Below are 25,244 nucleotides of genomic sequence, written 5' to 3'. Positions count from 1 at the left end.
GGAAGCCTAAGGGCGGTGTGGAGCAGCGTGTACTCCCCATCTCTCTTCCAGGAAGCCACACCCAAAACAAGGCCCTCTTTGTGTCCTGGGGAACAGTAGCCTTATAGTGCTTCGCCGACTGCCCCTCTTAAGAGAGAGCTACCAGCCCTCGCCCCAGCAACCCCAGGCAGGTGCCCATCGCGGCGGCGGCGCAGGTGGGCGCAGGCGCAGAGGAGCGCTCTCTAGGGCCGCGCGGGAGCCCAGGCTCCGCACGCCGCGCGCGAGGCACCTGGGGGCGGAGCCAAGCCCTCGTCCCGCCCACGCCCGGGCGCGAAGCCCCCTCCCCGCACCCCTCCTGTAGCGCCGCAGACGCGCGCAGGTGCGTGAGGCCGCGCCCGCCCGGAACCCTGCAGACGTGGGCCCGCCATGGAGCACATCCGCACGCCCAAGGTTGGTGGCACCAGCCCGGGCGGAGGAGGCACGGGAGGAGACGGGGGAGGAGGAGGAGGAGGGATGCTGAGCGCGCGGGAGGCCGACTGCTGTGCGGGGCGCCGGCGGAGCCTGGACCGCGGGCTAGGGAGGAGCAGGCAGTGCCTGGGCATCCCAGGGTCTCTGCGAGCCCGGTTGTTCTCTTGCTGCTTCCCAGGCCTAGCGTTAGCTGCTGCTGGGCCTGACCTCTTGTTTTTGGGGGTGCACAGTGGACATAGGGGTGGACGGGAGGGAACCTCAGTTGTCTCCTAATAACTGCGTGTAGATCATCGCTTCTTTCTCCTGGCACGAGGCTTTCTCTTTTAGCTGTTGGCCCCTCAGAGTAGTTGAAAGGGAAGTAAGCCGTTCGGTGACAGGTGCAAGGAAAACGAGCTGAATGCAGATGGGCTCCTGCGCTTGGAAGCTTCTTAAATCTAGGGTGTCAGGCCCACCCGACTCGGCCTTCCCAGTCCCCATCCCCATCCTCAGCGTAGCAGCTGCAAGGGGCCTTACGCAGAACGGATGATCAATTTTCATTGTAGATTGAATGATGGTGTGTTCTTGCCTTTTCCAGTCTGTTTTGTTCGGTAGAGAAAAGGATGCAGCTTATGGATTCGTCACGCACTGGTGTGTTTTAAACAACACCAGCTTTTGCTAATCAACAAAAGCAAATGGTACCTGATCACTCCAGTAAATTAACATTGGAAACGTTGACCGCTGTACCAAATCTTCCTACTCAGTTATACTGATAATCTAATTTAGAACGGAAATGATGATCGACGTTACTGCCTGATAAAAACCCTAAACGAGTGAAAGAATATGTTTAAAAACCCTATTGGCTGTCTGTTGTTACTACCACCACAGCTCCTTGCGTTTTTGCAGGATGAACTTCCATTCAAAATGTAGGCCCCTGACAGGTCAAAGCTAGGTCAGAGTGGCTATAGCTCAGGTGGCTCCAGGGATCCCACACATTTAAGAGGGGTGGAGTCAATTGCTTTATGTCCAGCAAGAATTCATCCCAAGATTTTGGACTAGTTCCTGAGTACCTTTTTGTAAAAGCAGATTAAAATGATCTCTTGTCATTGGAAGAAGAAATCTTTTAGTTTGCTGGAGAATGTCAGTTCCGACAGTAAATTTTAACTGTATTGATTTTGCACTGGGGAATTAAATTGTCGCTTCATAATCAGGAAATTGTAAACTTAGAAGACAGTGCTATAAACCACAGGATAGGTGACTCAAAGCTTTCAGAGTTTAAGTGATGCTAAATAATTTATTCCAGACGGATGAATTTAACTCATGGACTCTGTCCTTGCCAAGGGCATTCTTCCTCCTTCCATAATGAAAGGGGCCCTTTGTAAAAAGTGATATCTGATGTGGATGTCGATAGCAAGAATGATAGGGTGATATGGCAGTGGATGCCACTTTGTTATAGAATATGAATTTGGGGGAGTCAAGGCCATTTCTGTTCTATATACAAAGACACCTGATACAAAGTCACATGTAAACCTGAGTCTCAAGCAGTGTTCTTACTCTTAAAATTGGCATTTACAGATACCCTCTAAGCAATGCAGTACTCGAAGTCAGAAATCTTTATTTATCTGGAAGTGGGAAGAAGTTGGGGGAAAATGGAAAATTGTCTGAAGTGTTACTGAATTGGGTGGGTCATTAACATTTGGGATAATGCCGGTGGAAAAAAAAAAGAAATTACAGAGGTCGGATGAATCAGATTCATTTATTCATTTATTTTATTCCACAAGCATTTACAGCCTTTCATATGCCAGGCTCTGTATTAAGTGCTGGGAGCATCCAGGAACTCACAGTCTGGAAGGGGAGGCAGTTGTAAATATGTCGGTGTGTGACAGAGACATGTGCAAGGTGTGGTGGGTAGAGAGGGAGACTGGATAGAGGATCAACTTTGCCCTCAAGGTCAAGGGAAGCCTTCTTAGAAGAGCCCTCTTAACATGGAAGGACTTAAGAAGGACTAGCAGCATTTTCAACAGTGGTCATGTCGTTGTATAAATATATATTGTAATAAATAATTACAACCCTAAAGAAGCTGAAAAGAATAACAGTGGTCAAAGATAAATGATTCCTTGAGGTTAAAAGCATCCTTCTTTTGTTTTATATTTTTAAGGGCAATATTAATTTTCACAGTCTAAAAGAAAAAGAGAACAAGATTACTTACAGAGCATGCGGAGTTAAATACATAGTTGTTACTGGTCATATCCATCTTTATTATTTGCTTCCATCATACCTGATGAAACTATACGTAAATTTCCTTCGATTTCACGGTTTTATGTCTTGGGTTTGCAAGGAGTATATACAAAGTTTGATTATCTGGCCCATTGTGGGTTTAAAACAGTATTTACCATGTGGGTAGGTAGAGTTTTAAGAGGAAAAGAATTGTATGCGTGTATAATGTACAGTTGCTTTTCTGTTACAGTGGAAGTCATTCACTCGCTGTAGACTGTGTAATATCCATGACAATCTCGGTGTTCTGCTTGAGTCTCTGGAGTGCAGTTTAAGAAGACAGATGCACGTGCATAATCTGGAATGCTTTGCACATATTTCTTTCTGGGGGTGCATGTGTGTTTAACTGAAGCTTTAACAGAGCATATGCTAAGCAGAGTGCCTCTCTTCCAGAATGGTTCCTTTAGAGGGAAAAAAAAGTTCCAAGGACAAGCTGATTTGCAGTTGGGTTAAACGGGGGACACCAAGTATTACCTGTACTCATCCCAATGAACTTCTAGGTTTCTACTTCACTATCTGGCTTTCTTTACCACTCTGAAAACTTGCTGGAAGCTTGGGCATAATTTGGGTTCAAGTACTGCTTGATTAGATGAAAAGACTTCAGGGCTCCTGGAAATAGCTTGAAGTGTTTTTAGGATTTAGTTTGGTGCTAGATTGAGGCAAATGTTTCCAGGACCTGGTAAGTGATCTCTACTTTATATGCTTTAGTCTTTCTGGAAGGCTTTTTTCCCACATGTGTAAATTTGAATTATGAAATAGAATACGTGATAACCTCCAAAACAGACCTTGCAAATGTCTTCTCTTCCTTTCTACACCTATCCCCTAGTCTGATGCTGACTGATCTCCTGATTTATTTTTTTTGCTCTTCTCTAATCCGTTTCTCAGAGAGGGGCCTGGATAATGGTTTTATGTCTCAAGATGATCATGCTACTTCCCTTCTAAAATTCCTGGGTGGCTTCCCTTTTTACCCAGGATATAAAGTGAGAATCCCCAGAATGGCTTGTAATGCCCTGTGTAGACTGAGCCTTTCCTACTTCTCCAGCCTCGTTTTGTGACAATCTTCTTCTCATCCACAACCCTCTGATCACAGCTTGTCTTCACAGAGTTCTCCAGTGGGACCAATTCTTTCCTGCCTCAGGACTTTTGTACTGCTGTTCCATCTGGGGGGACATTAGTTCTCACTCTTCACCTGGCTACATATGTCATCTTTCTAGTTTCAAATTGTGATTTCTCAGGCTATTGTCCAGCTCCCCATCTAAGTCAGATCTGCCTTTTGTGTTTTATCATAAGACCTTGTGTTTTCCCCTTAGGTTCCTCATTACAATTGTTACATTTATTTGAGTTATGTTCATTTAATGTCAACCTCCCCTGATTGATGGAAGTCCTGTGATGGTAGGGATTATATCTTGTTCACCCTTTGTAGCTATAGCACCTAACGCAGTGCTTGGGACCAACTAAGCATGCAGTAAATAAATAAATTGAATTTGTGAAGAATACATAATTAATTCATTACTTTTTGTTTGTTTGTTTGTTTGTTTTTGAGACGGAGTCTTGCTGTGTTGCCCAGGCTGGAGTGCAGTGGTGTGATTTTGGCTTGCTGAAACCTCTACCTCCTGGGTTCAAGTGATTCTCGTGCCCCAGCCTCCTGAGTAGCTGGGACTACAGGCACGTGCCACTACACCCAGGTAATTTTTATATTGTTAGTAGAGATGAGGATTTCACTATGTTGGTCAGACTGGTCTTGAACTCCTGACCTCAGGTGATCCGCTTGCCTCGGCCTCCCAAAGTGTTGGGATTACAGGTGTGAGCCACGGTGCCCAGCTTCATTACTTTATTTTTAAGAATTTGCTTTGTTGATCCAGCCCTCTTGTGCATTGTACAGTTATATACATTCTACTTGACATTATTGTGAATCTTATAGTATTAGTGTTAAATATGTGTGGATGTCAGTATATCTGACATGTGAGATATATATGAAACATATTTTGCAGTTATATATATTTTAATGAGATAAAATTCAAATGCAAAATTCACAATTTTTATTAAAGTGCACAATTCAGTGATTTTAGTATATTTACATATTGTGCAGCCATCACCACTGTCTACTTCTAGAACACTGTCATCACCCCCAAAAGAAATCTATTAGTAGTTAGCCCATTAGTAGTTAAACTGATGATGTCCATCGAATTACCCATTAGTAGTTAGATTTGATGATAATATCTTATACTTATCTGTGTTGAATATTACCTCATTGAATTTAGACTTTTGCTTATCTCTTAGTCTTTTTTGGATGCTGATACACATCTACTGTTACTGTCAGTTTGGTACCATCCACTATTTAATCAACTTGCTTTCTATTACCTCATTCATTATCTTATCCAAGAGCAGAAGTGACTTCTTAAGCCACTTGCCCCCATCTCTCAGAATCTTGATCCTGATAGCAGGTTCACTAGTTCTCTCAGTTTGATGTCGTCTAGCAGTTGATAAGTTTGCCCTTCATCACGTCGCCAAAGAGCTCATCCAAGAAAGAAAGGAAGTCTTCTGAAATGATGACAGTGAATCCATGATGTTCTTGCTGATGGATGGTTTCCACTTTTTGGGTTCATACAAAGTTCCATTAAATAACTCATTTTAGAACCCTGCCAGAATTAATGTTGAACTCACTGACTTACAGTTATACAATGCTGTATTTATTCACCATGGGAAAATAGTGATCTCATTTTCAAGTTCTGTCTGTGATGGAGGGACATCAGTAGATCCATGAGGTTTGCTTTTTCTTGATCATTCACTGTCAGTATACCATTAGCTCCAAGGGTTATCTCTTCTTTTATCTTCCTTTAGCAAATAATAATGTTCTGGTGTAAAAGTAATATGGACTGCATGTAGAAATTAACCGCTGTTAATATTTGGGTACATTTTCTTCTGGTGTTTTTTTTCTTTGCATACACTAAACATTGTTTGCTTAGAAATTTAGTACCACCCAGTTCAATTTTGCAGTTTGCTTCTTTAAACCTACCATATTGCAGTGTTCAAAACTTACTTTTAGAAGATTATATGGGGCTTTTTTTTAATCCTATGGAAATTTCATCATATTTACCGTTTCCCCATTTTAAGGCTATTATAATACTGTTATGATGAACATCTCATTGTTACCTGCATGTGATTTCTTCTCTAGAATAGAACCCTAGATGGAATTACTGTGTCAAATAAGATGAATGGTTTTATAGTAGGTATATATTATGAAATGACTTTCCAGAAATGTTATGTCATTTAACACTTTCAGTAATAGAATATAGACTATCTTTCTTACTATACCATTGCTTTCTTATTTAAGGTTATTTTTTGCTAATTTAAAGGGGAGAATAGCACTTCATTCTTTTAGTGTATTGTTTTTTTCACTAGTGAGGTTGAAGCTTTTCCAAAAATATGTTTACTGACCGTTTTGTTACTTTTTGAATTATCTATATTTTCCCCATTTTAATAATGGGTGATTTAGTGTGTGTGTATAGTGTATGTATTTTAATAGCTTTATTGAAGTATAATATAATTTATGTAGCATAAAATTTACCTTTCTAATCACAGTATGCAATTCTGTGATTTTTTTGTATATTCACAGAGTTATATCACTGTCATCATTATCTAATTTCAGACATTTTCATTAATCCAAAGAGAAGCCCTATCCCCATTAGCAATCAGTCTCCATTTCTCCCTCTCCCCACCCAAAGTAACCACTAAATATACATTCTGTCTCAATATATGCTTGTTTTTCTGGACATTTTAAATTTAATCATATAATATGTGGCCTTTTGTGACCTCTTATTTTCACTTAATGTTTTTAAGGTTTGTCTCAGCTGTAGCATGTACCAGTACTTTATTTCGTTTGATCTGTTCTGTGGCCAATACTGCATTTTGTTTATACATTTATCAGTTGAGGGAGATTCGTGTAACCGTTTTTTGGCAATTATGAATAATGCTGCTGTGAACTTCGGTGGTAAGTTTTTGTGTGGACATATGTTTGTATGTCTTTTGGATAGAATTGCATTTGTCTAAGAACAGAATTGCTGAATCGTATAGCAACTTTGTGCTTGTCATTTTAAGGCACTGCCAATTTATTTTCTGAAGTGGCTGCACCATTTCAGAACCCTGAGAATATTGTGTAAGGGTTCCAGTTTTTCCATGTCATCACCAGCTCTTTTCATTGTTTTTTATTTTAGCCATTCGGGTGGGTGTGAAGTGGTATCTCGTCCTGGTTTTGATTTGTGTTTTTCTAATGAATAATGATATTGAGCATGTTTTCATGTGCTTATCAACCATTTTCCTGTCTTTTCTGGAGAACTGCTTATTCAATTCCTTTGTTTCTTTCTTAATTGAGTTATTTGTCTTAAATTATTGGGTTGCAAAATTATGTAATCTGGATACAAATCCTTAATCAGTTATATGACTTGTAAATGTTTCCTCCCATTCTGTGGGTTTTCTTTTCACTGTTTTTATGTCCCTTGAAGCACAAAAAGTTTTTAAGTTTGATGAAGTCCAACTTATTTTTTCTTTTGTCACTTGTGCTTTTGGTGTCATATCTATGTATATTTTCTAGAAAGCCTTTTTCTGATTATAAAAGTCATACATTACAGGAAATTTAGTTCAAAGGAGTGGAAAGAAAATAGCAATTGTGCATAATTTCAAAATCCGGGAAAAAATGCTGAGTATATATTAGCGTTTTTCTTTATATATATAAAGCAGTGCAATTTAAAAGAAAATCATGTCCATTTTCTCTGTGGTGTGTGTGTGTGTGTATAGTTTTGGGGAATGAGAGCTTGGTTTTTAATATGTCAAAATATTTTTCTCATTTTATTAAACCTTCTGAAAAGTAATTTTTTTGTAACCACATAGTCCACATTGTAATGATGACCATACGTTATTTGGTGTCTGGAGACAATTCTCCATGGCCTTTTGCAGTTTTGTACTTTTGTTCTGAACTATCTTTTCAATGATGACTTTAGAGTGAACAGCCTTGAAAGAGAGGAATAGCTTCTCCCTTAGTAGCAGAGGGCGGATTTATTTGCTGTCCAGGGTAATAAAGATAATGTTATCCTCAGGGACAAAGGATTACTTGCATCCTGTTTATGTGATGGGCATTTCTTAACTCTCTCTCTAAGGTTCCTTATCTAGGATGCAGAGCCCTGCTGTGTGCAGCATCCGTATGGACTGCTCCGTATTGCCCCTTAGACTAGGGAGGAGAAACGTGGAGTTGGAGAGGTAATATGAGGATAAAGCTTATCCCTCCTGGTACACAGAATACTAATGTCCTTTGTCTCTGACCCAGAAGTCTTGTGTGTTCTGCCAGCAATGAAACACTGGGAGGCTACTTGTTAGGTTGTAAGCAGGGTAAAATTTCAAACACTTCCTAGTTCTTGACTGTTAATCCCCTAGTATTTCGTACTTAATTTATCTCTATATTGTCACTATAATAAATAACTGATAGGCCGGACGCCGTGGCTCACGCCTGTAATCCCAACACTTTGGGAGGCCAAGGCGAGAGGATCGTTTGAGGTCAGAAGTTCAAGGCCAGACTGGCCAACATGGTGAAACCCCGTCTCTACTAATATACAAACCTGTCTCTACTAATACAAAATACAAAAATTAGCCAGTTGTAGTGGCAGGTACCTGTAATCCTAGCTACTCGGGAGGCTGAGGCAGGAGAATCACTTTAACCTGGGAGGCAGAGGTTGCACTGAGCCGAGATCACGCCATTACACTGCAGCCTGGGCCAGAGAGGAAGACTCTGTCTCAGAAAAAAACAAAACAAAACAAAAAACCTGATAAACATCAGTGTATTTGAGTTGTTGTGTAAATCTCTCTTACCTCAGATTAAATTTCTCAGGTGTATTTTCTAGTTCCATTTCTATATATATTTTAAGGATTTTTGATGCTGTTTGTATGTTTTCCTCTAGGATTGTGTCTGCTAGTATGGCAGAGGAAGACCCTTTAAAAAATTCTTGAGAATTATAGATGAAGTATGGTTTCTCATCAATTTATGTTTATTTATTTACTGTTGAGATTGAATTTATTTTTGCAATTATTTATAGCAAGAGCAATACAACAGTAGCACTGATGATACTGATAAGATCCATAATATCCGTAAGATTCATAGTACCTGGATCTTATTAAGAAAATAATTTGTTTATCTAATAGGTATCTCAGTTTCAGCATGTCCCAAACTGAGCTGATTCCCTCTCGCCTCACACCCAATTTTCTCCTCTTGTACTCTTTCCAGTCTCTGTGATCCACCCTTCCAGTGCTGGAGCCAGTAAGTTTGGAGTTATCCTTCACTCCTCTTTTTCTGTCCTCACATATCTATTCTAATAGTAAATCCTCAGCACTCTCCTTTCAAAATATATCCAGGTTATCCTGCCTCCATTCCTACCACCCTGTTCTGAAATACTGTCAACTCTTACCTGGTCCCCTTTCCATTTTTGCCGCTCCCCCACCAGTTTATTTTTGTCAGAGGTCCTGTTAAATATAATTTGGAGCTTGGGCTTCTTTCGTGAGTCTCCTTACACTGAGAGTATCCAAACTGGAAAGGAAAAAGTCAAATTATCCTTGTTTGCAGATGATATGATCTTATATTTGGAAAAACCTAAAGACTCCACCAGAAAACTATTGGAACTGACAAAGAATTCTGTCAAGTTGCGAGATACGAAATCAAAATACAAAAAATAGTAGTGTTCATGTGTGCCAACAGTGAACAATGTGAAAAAGAAATCAAGAAAGCAATCCTGTTTATAATAGCTACAAATAATATAAAATACCTAGGAAACAATGTAACCTAAGAAGTAAAAGATCTCTAAAAGGCAAACTATAAAACACTGATGAAAGAAATTGAAGAGGACACACAAAAATGGAAAGATATTCCCTGTTCATGGATTGGAAGAATAAATATTGTTAAAATGTCCATACTACCCAAAGCAGTCTACAAATTCAATACAATCCCTATCAAAATGCCAATTTTCTATTCTTGACAGAAATAGAAAAAAAACCTAAAAGTTATATTGAATAACAAAAGACCCAGAATGGCCAAATGTATTCTGTGAGAAAAGAACAAAACTGGAGGAATCACATTACCTAAAGGGAAATCAGTATGTCCAAGAGATATCTGCAGTCCCATGCTTATGGCAGCATTATTCACAGTAGTCGAGATTTGGAAGTAACTAAGTGGCCATCAACAGATGAATATATGAAGAAAACATAGCACATATATACAGTGGAGCAAGACTCTGTCTCAAAAAAATAAAATAAAAACCGTGATAAACATCAATATATTTAAATTGTGTAAATCTCTGTTACCTCCGATTAAATTTCTCAGGTATATTTTCTGGTTCCATTTCTATATGTATTTTAAAGATTTTTGGTGTTTATATGTCTTCCTCTAGGATTGTGTCTGCTAGTATGGCAGAGGAATACCCTTTAAAAAATTCTTGAGAATTATAGATGATGTGTGGTTTCTCATCAATTTATGTTTATTTGTTTACCTTTGAGATTGAATTTATTTTTTGCAATTATTTATAACAAGAGCAATACAACAATAGTACTGATAGCACTGATAAAAGAAAATCCTGAAATAACACTATAGCTATTGTGATAGGCACGATTCTATAGATTTACATTTATTAAGACGCTTAGACCTCACAATCACCGTAAGAGGTGAGTGCTGTTGTTATCCCCATTTCACAGATGAGGAAACTAAAGTTAAATAAGTTATTGAGCTGGAAGAGGCAGAGTGAGGATTCAGAACCAGGCGGTGTGGCCCCAGAGTGTGTGTTCTTAACAACTCTACCATTTTGCATTTTGATGTTGAGAACAGGAAAGAAAATGCAGTTTAGGTTCCCAGTGGCCTTACAATGCTATTTCCAGGCCCTCTGGAGTCCTGTTTGCATCCTTGTCTCTAGACTAATGGGCTGCCTCTATATTATCAAGCGTTACCCTTGGTTTTTCTTATCGTTGCAATTTGGTTTTATCAAAAGAACAAACCTCAGTATTGTTTTGATTTAGATCTGTTTAAAGATGGATTATTATCTAATTGTCAGACTTTTATTGCACAATATTTAACAGCTGTTGAGGAGGTAGTCACTGTAATCAAATATGCTTACTCCAAAGACAAGGCTGATAAGTTTGTTGAAATGATGCCATCCACTTAAACGTGTAGCTGTGACAGCATTTTTTTTTAAAGTTTTCCAAGTAAGAATAGATTGTCTAAGCCAAGTAATCACAGAAGTTGTGAATAAACATTCCTCCAAAATCACCCACATTTCATGAAATCCTCACTTCTAACAGGTCTAGCAAAAGTTGAAGTCTGGTTGTGTTGCGTGGAGGCTTGGGTGTACAGAACACACGGTCTGTTATAGAACTTAATAATTCATATTCATTCATTTATTCAGTGTTATATATAAATGCAGCTAGTTGTCAGTTACCTTTCTAATTCGGGAGATATGAACTGTTTGCATGTGTGTGGCATGTGTATGTGTGTAAGTGTGTATGTATGTTACAGAGAAAATGCTATGGAGAAAAATATAAAGAGATAAAGTATGTTGGTTGGGGTGAGTGAGGATTGTTATTTTATATGTGATGATAACTTGGCTTTCTTGATAAAATAACTTTTGAGCAAAGACCTAAAAAAGTGTGGGAGCAAACCATCTGCATATCTAAGGAAAGCAAGTTCCAGGCACGGGAAACATCTCGTGCAAAGGTGTTGAAAAAGGAGTGTGCCTGGGTATCCAGGGAGTAGTGGTCGCGCAGTGAGGTCCAGGAGCGGGGAGTGGGGTAGTTGTGGGAAATGAGATTGGAGAGGGAGAAGGGGCGGATCATGTACAGAATTTCCCTTGGTGTGAGGAGACCCGCAAAAGAAGTCCAAGTTCCAAATTGTGTTTAACAGTATCTCTGGCAAAAATAAACTGGTGGGGGAGCAGCAAAAATGGAAAGGGGACCAGGGAAGAGTTGACAGTATTTCAGAATAGAGTGGTAGGAATGGAGGTGGGATAACCTAGATATATTTTAAAAGTAGAGTACTGAGGATTTACTGTTGGAATAGATATGGGAAGAGAGAAAAAGAAGAGTGAAGGATAACTCTAAAGTTATTGGCTCCAGCACTGGCAGGGTGGATCACCGAGACTGGAAAGAGTACAAGAGGAGAAAATTGGGTGTGAGGCCAGAGGGAACCAGCTCAGTTTGGGACATAGTGAAGTTGAGGCACTTATTAGATATACAAATTATTTTCTTAATAAGATCCAGGTACTATGAATCTTATGGATCTTATGGATAAGTTCCTTATCTTAAGGAACTATGGAATGACAATACAAGACATATTTTATAGGGTTATTTTCAAAATCACTTATATTTTACAAAGGTCTCAAATTCTTTTGAAAGTAGTCTGATATAAATAAGTCATAATAAATTCAGTCAATCAATAAAATTCTGGAATATTCTTTAAAATTTTTTTTAAAAACTTTTGTGAGCACGTAGTAGGTCTATATATTTATGGAATACGTGAGATACTTAGATACAGGAAAGTATTGTGTAATAATCACATCATGGTAAATGGGGTATCTAGCTCCTCAAACATCCTTTGTGTTACACACAATCCAGTTATACTCTTTTAGTTACTTTAAAATGCTAAATTATTATTATTTATTAAATGATTATTCACCCTGTTGTGCTATCAAATACTAGGTCTTACTCATTCTTTCTAACTACTTTCTGTACCTGTTAACAATTGCCACTCTCTGCGCTCACCTGCCCCAGACTGCACTCCCTTCCCCAGCCTCTGGTAGCCATCCTTCTACCCTCTGTCTCCATGAGTTCATTTGTTTTAATTTTTAGCTTCCACTAATAAGTGAGAATATGTAAAGTTTGTCTTTCTGTAGCTGGCTTATTTCACTTAGCATAATGACCTTCACTCCCATCCATGTTGTTGCAAATGACAGGATCTCCTCCTTTTTTATGGCTGAATAGTACTGCATTGTATATATGTACTACGTTTTCTTTATACATTCGTCTGTTGATGGCCACTTAGTTTGCTTCGAAATCTTGACTACTGTGAATAATGCTGCCATAAACATGGGAGTGCAGTTATCTCTTGGACATACTGATATATAACCAGCAGTGGGCTTGCTGGATTGTATCCTAGCTCTAATTTTAGTTTTTTGAGGAACCTCCGAACGGTTCTCCATAGTGATTATGCTAATTTACATTCCCACCAACAGTGTATGAGAGTTCCCTTTTCTTCTTATCCTTGCCAGCATTTGTTATTGCCTGTCTTTTGGATAAAAGCCATTTTAACTGGGGTGAGATAATATCTCATTGTAGTTTTGATTTGCACTTCTCTGATGATTCCTGATGTTGAGCACCATTTCATATACCTGCTTCCATTTGTATGTCTTCCTTTGAGAAATGCCTATTCAGAAATTTTGTCTATTTTTAAATCAGATTATTAGATTTTTTCCTATAGAGTTGTTTGAGCTCCTTATATATTCTGGTTATTACTCCCTTATCAGATGGATAGTTTACAAGTATTTTCTCCCATTCTGTGGGTTTTTTTTTTTTTTTTTTTGCTTTGTTGGTTTTTTCTTTTGCTGTGAAGAACCTTTTTAACTTGGTAGGGCAAGATATATGGGTCTAGTTTCATTCTTCTGCATATGGATATCCAGTTTTCCCAGCACCATTTATTGGAAACTGTCTTTTTCCCAGTATGTGTCGTTGGCACCATTTTCGAAAACAAATCCACTGTAGATGTGTGGATTTGTTTCTGGTTTCTTATTCTTTTCCAGTGGTCTTTATGTCTGTTTTTATGCCAATACCATACTGTTTTGGTTACTGTAGCTCTGTAGTATAATTTGAAGTCAGGTAATGTGATTCCTCCAGTTTTGTTCTTTTTGCACAGACTCCATTTGGCTATTCTGGGTCTTTTGTTATTCTGTATAACTTTTAGGATTTTTTTCTATTTCTGTCACAAATGGCATTGGCATTTTGATAGGGATTGTATTGAATTTGTAGATTGCTTTGGATTGTGTGGACATTTTAACAATATTCTTCCAATCCATGAACAGGGAATATCTTTCCATTTTCTGTGTGTCCTCTTCAATTTCTTTCATCAGTGTTTTATAGTTTACCTTTTAGAGATCTTTTACTTCTTAGGTTAAATTGTTTCCTAGGTATTTTATATTATTTGTAGCTATTATAAATAGGATTGCTTTCTTGATTTCTTTTTCACATTGTTTGCTATTGGCATAGGTGAATGCTACTGTTTTTTGTATTTTGATTTTGTATCTTGCAACTTGACAGAATTCTTTGTCAGTTCCAATAGTTTTCTGGTGGAGTCTTTAGGTTTTTCCAAATATAAGATCATATCATCTGCAAACAAGGATAATTTGACTTTTTCTTTTCCAGTTTGAATGTTCTTTATTTTTTTTTTCTGTTGTCTGATTACTCTAGCTAGGACTTATAGTACTATGTTGAATAATAGTAGTGACAATGGGCATGCTTGCTGTGTTCCAGGTCTTAGACAAAAGGCTTTCAGTTTTTCCCCATTCAGTATGATAGTAGCTTTGAGTCTGTTGTATATGTGTTTTATTATGTTGAGGTATGTTCCTTCTATCCTCAATCCTTCGAAGTTATCCTGAGGCTTGCAAATACTATCATCCGTTATTTTAAATTGATGACACACTAGCACTGACTGCTTGAGCAAACAGATGTGCAAAAAGAAAACTAATAAAAACTCTACACTTTCACTTCATACTCCCCTCTTTTTAACTTTTTGTTGAATCTCTTGATGTCTTTTTGTACTATGTCTAGAAAAGTTGTAGTTACCATTTTTGATTGGTTCATCATTTAATCTTTCTACTTAAGAGTAGTTCATACACCATAGTTCTTTAGGTTGGGACGTTCTCTGTTGTTATCCCTTTGAATACACTTTATATTCCCATTTATTTCTCTACCTCCTCTTTGAGGCCAATAACTCTTAGATTTGCCCTTTTGAGGCTTTCTAGATCTTGTAGGCATGCTTCATTGGTTTTTACTCTTTTTTCTTTTATCCCCTCTCACTGTATATTTTCAAATAGCTTGTCTTCAAGCTCACTGATTTTTTTCTTCTACTTGATACATTCTGATATTAAGAGTTCTGATGCATTCTTCAATATAGCAATTGCATTTTTCAACTCCAAAATTTCTGCTTGATGCTTTTTAATTATTTCAATCTATTTGTTAAATTCATCTGGTAGAATTTTGAATCCCTTCCCTGTTAATTTGAATTTCTTTGAGTTTCCTCAACACTGCAATTTTGAATTCTCTGTCTGAAAGGTCACATACGTCTGTTTCTCCAGGATTGTTTCCTAGTGCCTTAGTTCATTTGGTGAGGTCATGTTTTCCTGGATGGTCTTGATGCTTGTGGATGTTTATTGGTATCTGGGCAGTGAAGAGTTAGGTATCTATTGTAGTCTTTGCAGTCTGGGCTTGTTTGTTGTCATATTTATTGGAACTTTCCAGGTATTCAGAGGGACTTGGTACCAAAGCCCAATAATGCTGTGTTTTTTGCAGACTCATAGAGGTACTGCCTTGGTGGTTTTAGATAAGATCCTGAAGAATCATCTGGATTATCAGAGAGAGAGAATCTTTTTCTCTTCCTTTATTTTTTTCCCAAACAGATGGAATCTCTCTGTGCTGAACTATCTGGAGCTGGGAATGGGGTGACACAAGTACCCCTGTGGCCACCACCACTGGGACTGCACTGGGTTAGACTTGAAGCCAGCACAGCACTGGGTCTTGCCTAGGACCCACTGTAACTACTACCTGGCTACTTCCAATGTTCAGTTAAGGCCCGAGGGCTCCACCATTAGTAGGTGGGGAAGCCAGTTAGGCATGTGTCCTTCCCTTCAGGGTGATGAGTTCCCTCAGGCCCTGGGCAGGTCCAGAGATGTTGTCTGGGAGCCAAGGATTGGAGTCAGAAACCTTAAAAACCTACCCCATGTTATATTCTACTGCAGGAAAGTTGGCCTTCAAACCCCAAGGTGAAGTCTTTCCTGCTCTTCCCTCTCCTTTCTGCGGGCAGAGGAGCCTCTTCCCGTAGCCACCACTACCATTGGTCCATGGAGTTTCTGCTAGCCACCACCAGTGTTCACTTACAGCCCAAGGGCTCTTCAGTCAGCTTGTGGTGAATGCTGCCAGGCTTGGAACCCACCCTTCAGGGCAGTGTGCCCCCCCCCCCCCAGCCCAGGGCAAGTCCAGAAATGATGTCAAGAGCCTTGACCTGGAATCAGGGAACCCAAGGGCCCGCATGGTGCTGTATCCCGCTATGGCTGAGCTGGTACCTAAGGTGCAAGAAAAAGTCCCCTTTTCCCTCTGTTTTTTCCAAGCTCAAGGAGTCTCTCACCAAAGCCCCCACAGCTGCAAATATATGCTGGGCTCACTTGAAGCCAGCACACCTCAGTCTCACCCAAGGCCCACTGTGTACTACCTGGACATCACTGCTCATGATTCAGGGCCCAAGAGCTTTTTTGTCAGCAGATGATGAAACCTGCTAGGACTGAGTTCTTCTCTTCCATTGAGCAGGTTTCCTTCTGTCCCAAGGTGTGTCTAGAAATGTCATCTGGGGGCTAAGGCCTGGAATGAGGGCCTCACAACTAACTCTGCCGGTGCCTGATCCTTTTGTAGCTGAGTTGTTATCCAAGATGCAAAACCGTCCTTTTTACTCTTTGCTGTCTTCTCCTCAAGCAGAAGGAAGGAGTCACTTCCAGGAGGCACTGCCTGGGGTTGTGAGAGGGGTGGCACAAGCATTCCCTTAGCCACCCCAGTTTGTGTCTGCCTAGGCCACACGCTACCCCAATCCACTGACTCTAAAGCCAGCCCAGCACTAGGACTTGCCTAGGAGTTGCAGTCCTTGTGTCCTGGATTGCCTTCACATTTACCGAGGACCTGGGAGCACTTTAGCCTGCAGTAGTGAGGCTTGCCAGAATTCAAGTTCTAACCACCGGAACAGGCGATTTCCCTCTAGCTAAGGCTGGTCCACATGCTCACTGAGCCCAACACAGCTTTGCTCTGCTATGATAGGGTGGCACTGAATTGAATGCCAAGTCCCCAAGTGGCTGTGCTCTCCTTCCTGCAAGTGCACAGATTCTTTTTCCACATAGGAGAAACAATCTGTGGACTTGGTCACTGCCAGGGGGTAGGGGACAGGTTGCCTTGGCAATTCAAGACTGTCTTTCTTACCCTTGTCAGTGCCTCTTTCAGCAATACGAAGTTAAAACCAGGTACTTTAATAGCTCACCTGATTTTTGGTTCATATGACAGTGCTTTTTTGTGTGTAGTTGTTAAAACTTGGTGTTCCTGCGAGCAGGATGATCTGTGGAGGCTTCTATTTGGCCATCTCTCCTTCCATCCCCGTAGTTTCTCTGGAATTTTTTTTTATAAACCATATGTTGGTATGATCAGCCATATCTCCTGATGGATATTATTATATTATTTAACATTGAATATTTTATTCTATATCATGTACATAAATATACTTATTTCCAGTAGTTTCATCTTTGTTCTTTGTCATCTTTCCCTATCATCTATTAAGATTGAAGTCATAGACTCTAAATACATTTCCTAGTATGAGAAGAATGTTGTATTTAAAAGTATACTGGATGGCTCCTTTGTAATGTGAAAGATTTTACCTTGCTTTTTCTGGTTTCTATGTTTAGGTGTTTGCATCTGTTTAAAAAAGCAAACAAATATATATTTGTATACTTATGTACAGTACCACAACCAACCCAGTTTAAACAATGGGCAAAGGACTTGAATAGACATTTCTCCAAAGAAAATATACAAATGGCCAATAAGTACATCAAAAGATAGCCTGCGTCACTAGCCATTAGGGAAATATGGATCAGAACCACAATAAGATGACACTTTATACCCATTAGGATGACTATTACTTAAAAAGAAAGAAAGAAAACAATAAGTATTGGCAAAGGATGTGGAGAAATTGGAACCCTTGTGCATTGCTGGTGGTAATGTAAAATGGTACCTCTGCTGTGGAAAACCCTTTGGTAGTTTCTCAAAAAGTTAAATGTAGAGCTACCATATGACTCAGCGTTTCCACTCCTGGGTATGTAATACCCCAAATAATTAAAAACAGGGGCAAAAACAGATACTGGTATGCCCATGTTCATAGCTGCATTATTTGCAATAGCCAAATGGTGGAAGCAGTGCAAGAGTCCATCAACAGATGAATAGATAAACAGAATGTGATATGTACATGCAATGAAATATTATTCAGCCATGAAAAGGAATGAAATTGTGATACATGCTACAATACGGGTGAAACTTGAAGACATTATGCTAAGCGAAATAAGCCAGACAAAAAAGGACAGATAATATATGATTCTACTTATATGAGGTATATAGATTCTTAGAAATAAAAAGTAAAATAAAAGTTATGAGGAACTGAGAGTAGGGGAAAATAAGCGTTTTTGCTTAATAGTTACAGAGTTTTTGTTTCAGGGATTGAGAAAGTTGGAAATTGATAGTGGTGATGGTTACACAACAGTGAATGTACTTAATGCCACTGAATTATACAATCAAAATTGTTTAAAGGATATCTTTTATGTGTATTTTGTGACATTAAAAAAATACATTTCCTGGCATGTAACCAGTGCTCAGTAAATACTTATTGACTGAATAAATTTGTTGAATGAACTAATACTTAATTTGGCCAATGTATATCAGCTATTAGCCTGATAGTGGGTGGCATTGTGGGTCTGAAGTCAGATACTCAGTTAAAATTCTTACTCTGCCACATATATATATTTTTGATTTTGGCATAATTAAAACACTAACATATTTACATATTATAAAATTCATCATTTAAAAGTATATAGTTAAGTAGTTTTTGATATATTCACAACATTATATAACCATCACTACTATCTATGTAATTTCTGAACATTTTCACCACCCCAAAAAAGAAACCTGGTATTTACTAGCAGTCATCCCTCCTTTCTCTCTCCCTACACCGTGGACAATCTCTAGAGATTTGCCTACCCAGGACATTTTATATAAATGGGATCATACAATTTATGGTCTGTTGTGACTGGTTTCTTTCAGTTAAGCATAACTTAAAGGTTTTCAGGGTTCATCCATGTTGTAGCATATATCAGTAGTTCATTACTTTTTATTGCTGAATAATATTCCATTGCATGGATATACCCCACATTTGTTTATGCATTCATCAGTTGATGGATATTCGAGTTGTTTCTACTTTTTATTAGGAATAGTGCTGCTATGAACATTTATGTATAAGTTTTTTTGTGTGTGAAAATATGTTTTCAGTTCTCTTGGATATATACTCAGGAAATTGTTACATCATATATTAATATATGCTTAACCTTTTGAGAGGCTAACCGTTTTTCCAAAGAGACTGCACCATTTTATATTCCCAACAGTGTTGTGTGAGGGTTCCAGTATCTCCATATCCTCACCAACACTTGTTATTATCTCTTTTGATTATAGCTATCCTAATGGGTGTGAAGCGGTATCTCGTGGTAGTTTGAGTTGTATGTCACTGGTGGCTAATTATGTTGAGCATGTTTTTATGTGCTTATTAGCTATTCGTATGTCTTCTTTGGAGAAATGTCTGTTAAGATCCTTTGTTCATTTTTATTTCATTATCTTCAACTTTTGTGTCAAGTTCCAGGTTACATGTGCAAAATGTGCAGGTTTGTTACATTAATAAACATGTGTCAGAGTGGTTTGTTGTAGAGATCATCTCATCATCTAGGTATGAAGTCCAGCATCCATTAGCTTTTATTCCTGATGTTCTCCCTTCCCTTACCACCCGTCTGACAGGCCCCAGTGTGTGTTGTTCCCCATGATGTGTCCACGTGTTCTCATTGTTCAGCTTCCACTTATAAGTGAGGACATGGAATGTCTGGCTTTCTGTTCCTGCGTTAGTTTGCTGAGGATGACAGCTTCTAGCTCCTGTTCGTTTTTTAAATCGGGTTATCTGTCTTTTTAATGTTGAGTTGTAAATGTTGTTTATACATTTTGGGTACTAAATAATTAGATATATGGCTTGCAAATGTTTTCTTTCATTCTCTAGGGTGTCTTTCTCGTTGTTATCTTTGAAATACAGGTTTTTAATCCTAATGAACTACAATTTATCTATTTTTCTTTGGTTGCTCATACTTTAGGTGTCATGTCTAAGAAATTACCTAATCCAAGGCCACAAAGATTGACACTGTTTAGGTCTTTGATCTGTGTTAATTTTTGTATGTGGTATGAGATAGAGGTGCAGATGCATTCTTTTGCATGTGGAATTCCAGTTGTTGCAGCAGCATTTTTGGAAAATAATTTTCCGACTCCATTTAATTGTCTTCATACCCTTGTTGAAAACTGATTCTCTGTAGATGCATGGATTTATTTCTGGACTTTCAGTTCTATTCCTTTAATATCTATGTCTATCCTTAGCCAATACCACATAATCTTGATTATTATAGCTAGGTATATGATCTTGAAAGCTTTGGTTTTCTCATGTATAGCTTGTTAGAAACTAAACAGAATACATTTAAAGCACTAAATAAAATGGCACATAGTACATTTTAGCTGTTTTTAAGTTGTTTTTATAATCATCATCGTTGCAAAAGGATGTGGCCACAAGTTTGTATGCGGAAAGAACTTCCATGAAATTTGAAAATAAAAAGAATTTTCTAAATCCAAACATTTCATTTGACCTACTCATTCACCTCCCCACTGCACAATGAGTTTCAGTATTTTTTCCTCTGGAGGTATTCTGCAAAGAGTGCCTCCCTGTAACCCAACTCTAGTTCACACCCAGACTTTGGAGCATATTGTTCTTTAATAAAAACATTGATCTCATCAAACACATGGATTTTAGGAAAGGTGTCAGGTTTCACTCAGGAAGTTTCTGCAGTGGCCTATGAGACAAAGCCTCAGTGACATCGCCCTAGATTCCTGAAGGAGAGTCTTTTTGGAATGGAAGTATGGAGAAGAAAATGGGAAACACACTTTGACTTTTTAGTGGAGGAAAGTAAGCGGGTAACATTTGTGCTGCCATAAAAGCTTTAAAAAGGGATGCAGTTAAGGCACTATACACCTTGAAACATTTATATGCTTGTAAGGAATGATAAAGACATGAAACTGTAACCTCCTATGTAAGTCTACTTGAGCCATTTATTTATTAGTAAATTTTGACATTTCCCTATTGAACTCACGTTATTAACTGGTTAGGTTTGGTTATCACTTCTGTCTTACGTCTGGAGGCAAAGCAGCATTTGGAGTGCTTGTTTTCACAGATGTACATATATTTTCTCATCCTTATTTAAAGCTTATTTTTATTGCTCTTTTTTTCCATTCTGAACAGGACAAGCTGTGAAGTATGCTTGAAATTGAACCTCTTGACCAGACACCCAAGATTCCGTGACTTTGTCTGTGTGATGGTTCAGTTTTATATTCTCAGACTGCACTCAGAGGGAGTCCAAGAAGCTCATTTTGTACCATATTTCTTAGGCCAGGAAAAGTCTAAACTATTTTTCCTAATGCCCTTTCCCCTGGTGGACAGCTAGTTGAAGCCTCTGGGAGTAAAAGTACTTCCCAGAACATAAATCCAACCCTTCCTCCCACAACCATTTAAAATGGTTTAAAAATAACCCCCACTTAATGTTTTGTGGCAGGCTATGACAACTTTATAAAAATTGTATGTTTACTTTTCTCCACTTTTTCATTTATTAAAACACTGCTTATCATAGATTCCCGGAGAAATAAATTTATTGCCAAGCTGTGAAAGTGAATTTTATTCCTTAGGGCATGTAGCAAAGCACACATTATTTAGAACATTCAAGGTACAGTTGAACTGTGCAAGTTGCAGTGAACTGTTCACCCAGTTTGAGTAGTGGTAGTTTAAGGAAGGGATTCTGCCTTTTAAGCTAAACAGATAAATTTAAAGACACTATTGATGCATATATTCATTCACCTGTACATTCAGCAAGTATTCCTTGAGTGCTTTCTCTATGCCTGATACTGTTTTAGGCCCTGGAGATCCAATGGTGAATAAGACAGACAGGGGCCCTAGTTTCATGGAACTTACAGTGTAGTAAAGAATTAAACAAAAATAATATTGCAGTTCTTTAAAACAATACACATCTCATAACTGTAAGCCAAGATTTTGGAAAGTCTCCCATTTTTAGAAGATTTTTCCCAGATCCTGCCACCCTCCGCCTATAAACCTTCCAGTTACTTCCCACCCTACTTGGAGTGAAAGTCAAAGTTGTAACATTGTCCCAGAAGGCCCTACAAGGTTTATCCATCTACTGGGCACCTCATTTCCTACTCCTTTCTCCTCGCAGATGCTGATCCAGAAGTCCTCGCCTCGTTGTAGACCCTTGACCATATCCACCTGTTCCTGCCCAGGGTCTTGTCATTTGTTGTTCGCTCTGCCTGGAATGCTCTCCCCAGATATCCCTATGCCGGCTCTCTCACTCACTCTGGTCCCTACTGAAGGATCTAATTATGTTATTAGAGAAGACTTCCCTGGGCACCTGATATGGAGCACCTGATATGGCTCCATGTCCCCACCCAAATCCCATCTTGGATTGTAATCTGAATTGTAATCCTCACATGTTGGGGGAGGGACCTCATGGGAGGTGATTGGATCGTAGGGATGGTTTCCCCTTACTTTTCTCCTAAGTGATAGTGAGTTCTCGTAAGAGCTGATGATTTTATAAGGGGCTCTTCCCTTTCATTCTGTACTTCTCTCCTTCCCTTTCATTCTGTACTTCTCTCTGTTGCTGCCTTGTGAAGAAGGATGTGTTTGCTTCCTTACCTGCCATGATTTTAAGTTTCCTGAGGCCTCCCCAGCCATGCAGCGCTGTGAGTCAATTAAACCTCTTTCCTTTATAAATTACCCAGTCTTGGGTACTATCTTTATAGCAGTGTGAGAAGGGACTAATACAGCATCCTGCTGACCCTCCTCACCCAACTGCTTATCCTGCTTTAATTTCCTTTCTAGGAATCTTCTGGCACACATATGTGGTGATGTGGTTCCACCGTATCTTATGCCAAATTGTAATCCCCAGTGTTAGAGGTGAGGCCTAGTGGGAGATGGTTGCATTATGGGGGTGGATTTCATATGAATGGTTTAGCACCATCGCCTTGGTGCTGCTCTTGTGATAGTGAGTTCTTTTGAGATCTGGTTGTTTAAAAGAGCGTGGCACCTCCTCCCTCACTCTTTCTTGTCCCTGCTCCCACCATGTGAGAAGCTTTACTCCCCCTTTGCCTTCCACCATGATTGGAAGCTTCCTGAGGCCTCCCCAGAAGCAAAAGCCACTCGGCTTCCTATACAGCCTGCAGAACCGTAAGCCGATTCAACCTCTTCTCTTTATAAATTACCCAGCCTTAGGTATTTCTTTATAGCAATGTAAGAACAGACTAATACATGAGGGGTTTCTTTTCTTTTCCTTTTTTTTTTTTTTTTTTTTTACATATTTATTCCCTGTTTCCCTGCTTTCCCACCTTCAAGTAGAATACAAACTCCATGTGAGCAGTGACTTTATCTTCCCAATTTATGTGCCCCTAGCACTCAGAACACTCTGGTACAGAGTAAAGGTGCACAATAAGTATTTGTTGTATGAATGAACAAAGGAAATGGTTTAATGTGACTTGGTGTCGACGCTTCAGTATCTTTCAATATCTTTCAACAGCCTTGTTTTTTCTTTTCTTTTTTTTTTATTATTATACTTTAAGTTCTAGCGTACATGTACATAATGTGCAGGTTTGTTACATATGTATACTTGTGCCATGTTGGTGTGCTGCACCCATCAACTCGTCAGCACCCATCAATTCGTCATTTATATCAGGTATAACTCCCAATGCAATCCCTCCCCCCTCCCCCCTCCCCATGATAGGCCCCGATGTGTGATGTTCCCCTTCCCGAGTCCAAGTGATCTCATTGTTCAGTTCCCACCTATGAGTGAGAACATGCGGTGTTTGGTTTTCTGTTCTTGTGATAGTTTGCTAAGAATGATGGTTTCCAGCTGCATCCATGTCCCTACAAAGGACACAAACTCATCCTTTTTTTATGGCTGCATAATATTCCATGGTGTATATGTGCCGCATTTTCTTAATCCAGTCTGTCACAGATGGACCTTTGGGTTGATTCCAAGTCTTTGCTATTGTGAATAGTGCCGCAGTAAACATACGTGTGCGTGTGCCTTTATAGCAGCATGATTTATAATCCTTTGGGTGTATACCCAGTAGTGGGATGGCTGGGTCATATGGTACATCTAGTTCTAGATCCTTGAGGAATTGCCATACTGTTTTCCATAATGGATGAACTAGTTTACAATCCCACCAACAGTGTAAAAGTGTTCCTATTTCTCCACATCCTCTCCAGCACCTGTTGTTTCCCGACTTTTTAATGATTGCCATTCTAACTGGTGTGAGATGATATCTCATTGTGGTTTTGATTTGCGTTTTTCTGATGGCGAGTGATGATGAGCATTTTTTCATGTGTCTGTTGGCTGTATGAATGTCTTCTTTTGAGAAATGTCTGTTCATATCCTTTGCCCACTTTTTGATGGGGTTGTTTGTTTTTTTTTGTAAATTTATTTGAGTTCTTTGTAGATTCTGGATATTAGCCCTTTGTCAGATGAGTAGATTGCAAAAATTTTCTCCCATTCTGTAGGTTGCCTGTTCACTCTGATGGTAGTTTCTTTTGCTGTGCAGAAGCTCTTTAGTTTAATCATATCCCATTTGTCAATTTTGGCTTTTGCTGCCGTTGCTTTTGGTGTTTTAGACATGAAGTCCTTGCCCATGCCTATGTCCTGAATGGTACTACCTAGGTTTTCTTCTAGGGTTTTTATGGTATTAGGTCTAACATTTAAGTCTCTAATCCATTGTGAATTAATCTTCGTATAAGGAGTAAGGAAAGGATCCAGTTTCAGCTTTCTACTTATGGCTAGGCAATTTTCCCAGCACCATTTATTAAATAGGGAGTCCTTTCCCCATTTCTTGTTTCTCTCAGGTTTGTCAAAGATCAGATGGCTGTAGATGTGTGGTATTATTTCTGAGGACTCTGTTGTGTTCCATTGGTCTATATCTCTGTTTTGGTACCAGTACCATGCTGTTTTGGTTACTGTAGCCTTGTAGTATAGTTTGAAGTCAGGTGGCGTGAGGCCTCCAGCTTTGTTCTTTTGACTTAGGATTGTCTTGGCAATGCGGGCTCTTTTTTGGTTCCATATGAACTTTAAAGCAGTTTTTTCCAATTCTGTGAAGAAACTCATTGGTAGCTTGATGGGGATGGCATTGAATCTATAAATAACCTTGGGCAGTATGGCCATTTTCACGATATTGATTCTTCCTATCCATGAGCATGGTATGTTCTTCCATTTGTTAGTGTCCTCTTTTATTTCACTGAGCAGTGGTTTGTAGTTCTCCTTGAAGAGGTCCTTTACATCCCTTGTAAGTTGTATTCCTAAGTATTTTATTCTCTTTGAAGCAATTGTGAA

The 25,244-nt window shown here is 39.1% G+C and overlaps 1 protein-coding gene across 1 annotated transcript in view; it reads left to right on the top strand.

Annotated features, from left to right (window-relative positions):
* The first annotated feature begins 346 nt into the window (after positions 1–346).
* Positions 347–25,244, top strand: part of MTMR7 (myotubularin related protein 7) — a 115,652-nt gene continuing 90,754 nt past the window's right edge. The window contains exon 1 of the mRNA XM_023216611.1: positions 347–429. Within this exon, the coding sequence (XP_023072379.1) occupies positions 406–429 (24 nt within the window). The 5' untranslated portion in view covers positions 347–405. The remainder of the gene's footprint in view (positions 430–25,244) is intronic.

Source organism: Piliocolobus tephrosceles, chromosome 7, assembly GCF_002776525.5.
Source record: "Piliocolobus tephrosceles isolate RC106 chromosome 7, ASM277652v3, whole genome shotgun sequence".
NCBI lineage: Eukaryota > Metazoa > Chordata > Mammalia > Primates > Cercopithecidae > Piliocolobus > Piliocolobus tephrosceles.
This window is presented reverse-complemented; position numbering and strand designations above follow the sequence as displayed.